Source organism: Heterocephalus glaber, unplaced genomic scaffold (genome assembly GCF_053883595.1).
Source record: "Heterocephalus glaber isolate CG9 unplaced genomic scaffold, H.glaber_assembly_v1.0 deba00001673, whole genome shotgun sequence".
Taxonomy (NCBI): Eukaryota; Metazoa; Chordata; class Mammalia; order Rodentia; family Bathyergidae; genus Heterocephalus; species Heterocephalus glaber.
The window spans coordinates 172,478-178,695 of NW_028258410.1; the positions used below are offsets into that span (position 1 = coordinate 172,478).

At 42.8% G+C, this 6,218-nt stretch overlaps 1 protein-coding gene and 1 pseudogene across 1 annotated transcript; both read left to right on the forward strand.

Annotated features, from left to right (window-relative positions):
- Positions 1-3,238: 3,238 nt before the first annotated feature.
- LOC101724048 (olfactory receptor 2G3) lies at positions 3,239-4,204 on the forward strand. The gene has a single exon (XM_004864301.2). The coding sequence runs from the start codon at positions 3,239-3,241 to the stop codon at positions 4,202-4,204; it is 966 nt and encodes a 321-aa protein (XP_004864358.2).
- A 1,038-nt stretch (positions 4,205-5,242) lies between these two features.
- On the forward strand, positions 5,243-5,868 carry LOC101712299 (small nuclear ribonucleoprotein-associated protein B-like; annotated as a pseudogene).
- The last annotated feature ends 350 nt before the right edge of the window (positions 5,869-6,218 follow it).

Genomic DNA, 6,218 nt, shown 5'->3' on the forward strand with positions numbered 1-6,218 from the left:
TACCTTACAGAACTAGATAAAACATTCTTAAAATTCATTTGGAACCAGAAGAAACCTAGAACATCAAAAACAATTCTGGGCAACAAAGGTAAGGCAGGGCTCATCACAATTTCTGACTTAAAAGTATGCTACAAAGTTACTGTGATAAATGTTTGACATGCTGGTCATCCCAGAGATGCAAATTAAAGACTACATCTCCTGAGCTTACATCTCACTGCAGGCAGAATGGCTTTTATCAAGAAATCATCCAACAACAAATGCTGGTGGGACTGTAGGGAGAAAGGAACCCTTCTCGCTGTTGGTGGGAGTACAGACTTCCACAAACACTGTATAAATCAGTGTGGACATTCTCCAAAAAATTAAAATTACAGGTTCCATTTGACCCAGGCATTCCCCTGATGGGTGTCTTCCTGAAAGAATTAAATTCATTGTACCACAACCATATATATCCACCTATGTTTATAGGAACACAGGTTATAATACCTATATCTTGAAAACAACCCAAGTGCCCATCAACTGATGCATGGATAGAAAAAGATGTAGTTTTTTCTACAGTGGAGTACTACTCAGCCATAAAGAAAGATAAACTGGAGACATTTATAGCTAAATGGGTGCAACTTGAGACTACAATCTTATGTGAAATAAATCAGATATTCGTGTAAATATCACATTGTCTCTCTTGGAGAAAGTGAAAGCATAAATAAGACCCAAAATGCATGAGAGATAATATAAAATAAGAAGAAACTGTTGAAAAGGAAAGGGAAAAGCGAAAGAGGGAAGAAAAAGGAAGAGAAAAGGAAAAATGTAAAAAGAAAGAAAAAAGTGGAAACAGCACTTCTGCAATTAAAGAGGGGAGGGGGCTGAAGGGAGGGCAGTGCCCTCAGAGAAAATGAGGAATGAAGATATATCATGTACAGGTACAAATTCCCTTTGATGAATGTGACTGCTATGTATATTTAAATTGTACCAATATAATTAATTTTTAAGAAAAAAAGTGTTTAGAAAAAATTTGGTATATACATACAATGGGATATTGCTTTACCTTTGAAAACAGGAAATTCTGACATGCTGCTACATGATTGAATCTAGAAAAGATTGTAAAAGTGACATAAGTCAACCTCAATAGCACAAATAATGTCATATTCTATTTCTCTGAGATATTTGAGTAGTTAAATATGTAGAGACAAGAAGTGGACTCTTGATTTCCAGGGTCTGTGTGCATGCAAGTATAGGTAGACATTACTCAGAAGGTCCAGTCTAAGTTTGATAGATGAAAAGATTCTAGGGAATAGTGGAGGTTATGTTGGATAACAATATGAGTCCACATAATACCACTGAATGATGGACTTAAATATGGGTAAAACAGTAAATTTTATAATGCATCTGTCTTACCATTTAAAAAGTATAAGAAAAGTGGAAGAGACACTGCCTAAAATAACTCAACATGATGATTTCTTCCTTTGAAAAAACACCCAGAGTATTATGTAGCTGCACTAGTGCTCCCAGCCTCTACCCCATCCTTCCCTAAGTGGACAGCCAGGAAGAGGAGCAAGAAGGGGCAGCACACTCCTGCAGAGCTGCCAGGTGCACAGCACTGCATGACATTTCTCTGGGGAGTGACAGCAGTGTCATTACTGAACATATTGGAAGACAGACAGAATGGCAGGGGAGACTGGCCAGGAAGTGGGTGCATTCCACAGCCATCGCCCTGGGACCAAGTAATTGAGAAAATCAGCTGAATGGAGGAAGATTTACTGTGGCTCCCAGTGCCAAAGATTTAAGTCCACAGTCAGCTGTTCCACTGCCATTGGGCCTGAGGTCAGAGGATCAAGTGGAATGGCAAGGGAGAGGACAGCTGCATTCCTCATGGTGGCACATGGCAGAGAGAGCCAGACAGGAAGGGCAGGGATGAGATACAGCACCAGGGCATTCTCCACAGCCCATTATCTCCAGCTGGGTGCTGGCTCCCAGGCTTCTTAAACTCCCAATGATGCCATCAGACTACCCTCTGGATTAACCCACTGATGAAGTGAGAACATTCATGATCAAACCACCCTGACACTCCACCTCTGAACACATGAGCCAGCTGCACCCTTTCTAGGCCCAAAACCACAGTAAACCACTTCAGGCTCCCAAATTCTCATGTCCATATCTTTATGCAAAACACTATTTGTCCATCTCCAGGAGTCCTCTGAACTTAACAGTTCCAGCACTGCTCCAACTCCAAGTCAGAGTATATTACTAAATGTACAAACTTGCCTAAAGGAAACCCATTTGTCAGTATAACTAGTACACACTGATTTTAAAAAAATGGTGAAAAAAATTCCAAGTCCAGAGTTTTCCCTGGGGCTCAAGGCAATCCTTGGCTGGGAGCTCCTTTGAAAGCAAAAAAGCAAGTTCCATACCTCCAACATACAACTGTACGACAGGCATAGGGTAAACATTCCCAATCCAAAAAAACAATGGGCAGGAAAATAGCAAGGAGGAAGCCAAACCCAGCAGGGGAAGTATTAAACCCCAAAGCTGCAGCCCAGCACCCAGGAAAGCTGAGCATGGAGAAATGAATCTGAGGGAAAAAATGCTCTAGGCAGATCTGCTCAAAGACAGAACTCAGTGGTTCTCTTCCCAAATGAAAGATTTATACTATACATATTTGACCACATGTACTTGGGATCATGCTGATTCCTAAGATGCCTACAAAGCATCTTTTCTCTTGTCCCTTTTTAAAGTACAGTGTTCATGCCATAGACTGGGTACTGTTCCCCATGAAATTTCCTGTGTCAGAATAAGTAGTCTATCACCCTTAAAATCAGCCTTTCACAATGTCTCAGAGAATGGACAAAATTCACACAAGTGCTTTGTTAACCTGTAAGATGAAAGGACTCTGGACCAATTTCCAAGACAATACACTTTTCTTCCTAAAACCTCATCAACAGAGACTTTAGTGTCTGCATTCTAGGAGCCTATCAGCCTCCTGAGATCACACTAGAATCATACTCTGTAGGACAGCTCCATCCCTCTTTCAAAGTCAAGGGATAGGTAATAATTATACAGCAGCAGTGTGATATTTGAGGACATGTCCTAATACTCATGGGAATCATCCCAATAACAAAAAGAAAGAACATAAGAATTAGGCATAGGATTATAGAAATAGGAAAGCAAAGTTCATCTTCATCTTCATTTTCATCCTTATCTTTTTCCTTACAGATATATATATCTGTTTGTAAAAACAAATGCCATGGAAATGGAAAATGCAAGTTTTCCTAACACTTTTATCCTGTTGGGCTTCTCTGAGTTTCCATGGTTGGAGAGGCCCCTCTCTGCAGTGGTCCTTGTCTCCTACCTCCTCACCCTGGTGGGGAATAGCTCCATCATCCTCCTCTCTCTGCTGGACCCCAGACTCCAGATGCCCATGTACTTCTTCCTGGACAACCTCTCTCTACTGGACCTCAGTGTAACCTGTACCACTGTGCCCCAGCTGCTGGTCAATCTCTTGGGAGCAGACCACACAATTGCTGCCTGGGGCTGCATCACACAACTCTATGTTTATACCTGGACGGGTGCCACTGAATGCATCCTGCTGGCCATGATGGCCATTGATCGCTATATGGCCATCTGCCGGCCCCTCCAGTACACTCTCACCATGCATCCATGGGTTTGTGCACAGATGGCAGCTGCCTCCTGGTCCAGTGGCCTGGCCAGTTCTCTGCTCCATGCCACACTTACCCTCCAGCTCCCCCTCTGTGGGCACCACAGCCTGGACCACTTCTTCTGTGAGGTGCCTGTGCTCATCAAGCTGTCCTGTGGGGACACCTCAGCTAATGAGCTGGCCTTGGCTTTAGGAGCCATCCCATTTGGAATAGTGGCTCCCCTGATGGTGGTCATCTCCTACATCTTTATTGCCAGGGCTATACTGAAACTACCTACACCTGAAGGAAGACACAAGGCACTCAGCACCTGCAGTTCCCACTTGCTGGTGGTCACCATGTACTTTGGACCAGGCATCTACATGTACCTCCAACCCCCAGCAAAGAGCACACATGCCAAGTTCATGTCCTTCTTCTACTGCATTATCACCCCAGTGCTCAACCCACTCATCTACACCCTGAGAAACAAGGATGTGAAGATAGCATGGAAGAGAGTCCTGCAATCCCAGGGTGAGGTGAAGTCTTGTAAACCCAGAAGATCCTTGCCTGTATCTTGAGCAACTACATACACACATCCATGAATACTGGCATATTCTATCTGCTCTTCCAAGCAAGTATCTATAACTTCAAAGAAAAGAATTCCCTTCTCCAAAATTTATTTATTATAATAACATGAGAAAAATTTTGGTAAGAAAGTTGTCCTCTGGATTCATCAATAGGCTAATTGTGCTTTTTCTCAATCAGCCCCACATTTTGTATGCCATAGACACAGTAAGCAGCATGATCCATTCATTTATAGTTACCTGCACATTATTGGTGATTGCCACACCATTCCCAATAGACAAGGCGTGGAATAAAACTAAGTATGAATGATGAATGAAGGCAAAATAAAATGTAGTATGTGTGTACAAAGGAATATTATTTGGGCCCACAAAAACAAATTCCTCCATTTGTGATAACATGTATAGAATTGAAGTAGTTGGTGAAATAAGCTAAACACAGAAACATAAACATTACCTATTCTCACTTCTACATGGAGTATAAACAATTCTTTAAAACTAGGTTGCTATTTGATAAAATGAAGAAATGATCATTAGAGAGTAATGTCTATGTCACAGCATGCACTTGCATTAATACATTTTTATAAAAATCTGGACTGGAATGATAGGTAAATGGAGTTTTGGAAAATATATCCCAACTTACTATATGAGCCGCTCCGGTCCTCATTTGCAAATGAACCAGGCTTATCAAATATATTTTTCATCTGAAAGAATCTCTGTACTTTTTAATCAAATGTCTTAATCATGCATTTCTATGACATCTCTCTCATATTTGGATGTTAATAATAAAGCTGATATTAACAAAGAGGTGAGGAATAAAGGGAGGTGGTGGCTGCAGTTGATGGATGTGGAGGGATGAGAGGGAGGCGTCCTGAGCCTCAGCATGTTCATCTCTGGAGGGACCAGGCCATGCTGCCTATAGTACCTTACACCTAAGCCCTCTGCACTTTCAGTGCTGTTTGTCACACATGACGCCTTTTCCTAGTCTCCTGTCTTTTCCATGGGAGTTTTTTCCACACTGCAATGCTCTTTAGGATGAAGTGCACACTGCAAGGCCGACTCTTCACTCATAACTTCCAGGCTGTCAACAAGCATGTGAATTTGTTTATGTGTGACTGCGACAGTTTCAGCAAGATCAAAACAAAGGACTCTAAACAAGCAGAAAGGGAGGAGAAACCAGTCCTCAGTCTGGTGCTGCTGTGAGGGGTTAACCTGGTCTTGGTGACAGTAAAAGGACCTCCTCCCAAAGGGACTGGCATTGCCTGAGTACCCCTTGCTGGAGCTACTGTGGCCCAGGAATCATTAGAGCTGGTGATAGAGGCATCCTGGCTGGGGTTTCCATACCACAGGATCTTGCAGTATTTCCTTGGCTAGTCCATGGGATGGGTGGGGCATCCCAACAGGTCATGACCCCACAAAGAAGAGGCACTGTGGAAGCTGCTGCAGCTGATGCCACAGCTAGAATTACAGGGGCCTGACCTAGTACCCACCTGGTTATGGGTATTCTCTTCCACCTATGGGCCAATGGGCACCCCTCCAGGCATGATGGGCCTTTCTCCTGGTATGTAGCCACGAATGGATCCTCCAATGGGCATCCTTCCTGGATGAGAGGCTCCTATGGACATGTCACCTCCAGGAATGCAGAACTTTTCCCCATGTGAGGCCTTTGAACTTCCTCACAGAGTTATGGAAGTAGCATCACAGGAGCATGGGACCAATATCTCAGGGCCATCTTGTTGTGCTGTTGTTTGCAGAGACTCCCTAGGTTCTCTGGTTTTCTTTACAACCCCCCTTACCCCCAGGAAATGCATCTGCCAAGACCCTAGACTCATCTTGGCCCTCCTATGCTCTCTGCTTGTTTCCTGTAAGGCTACACATACTACTTTTTTCCTTGTGCTCCATGAAACTGATTTATAATAATTTATAATAAGCTATTTTAAAAGAATATTGCAAATCCAAAAAATAGACCACAGGTGAAAAATGATGTATAATTTCTGTGATGGTTAATCTT

Excerpts from the sequence above, each read along its gene's own strand:
- LOC101724048 (XM_004864301.2), top strand. The coding sequence starts at position 3,239 with ATGGAAATGGAAAATGCAAGTTTTCCTAACACTTTTATCCTGTTGGGC.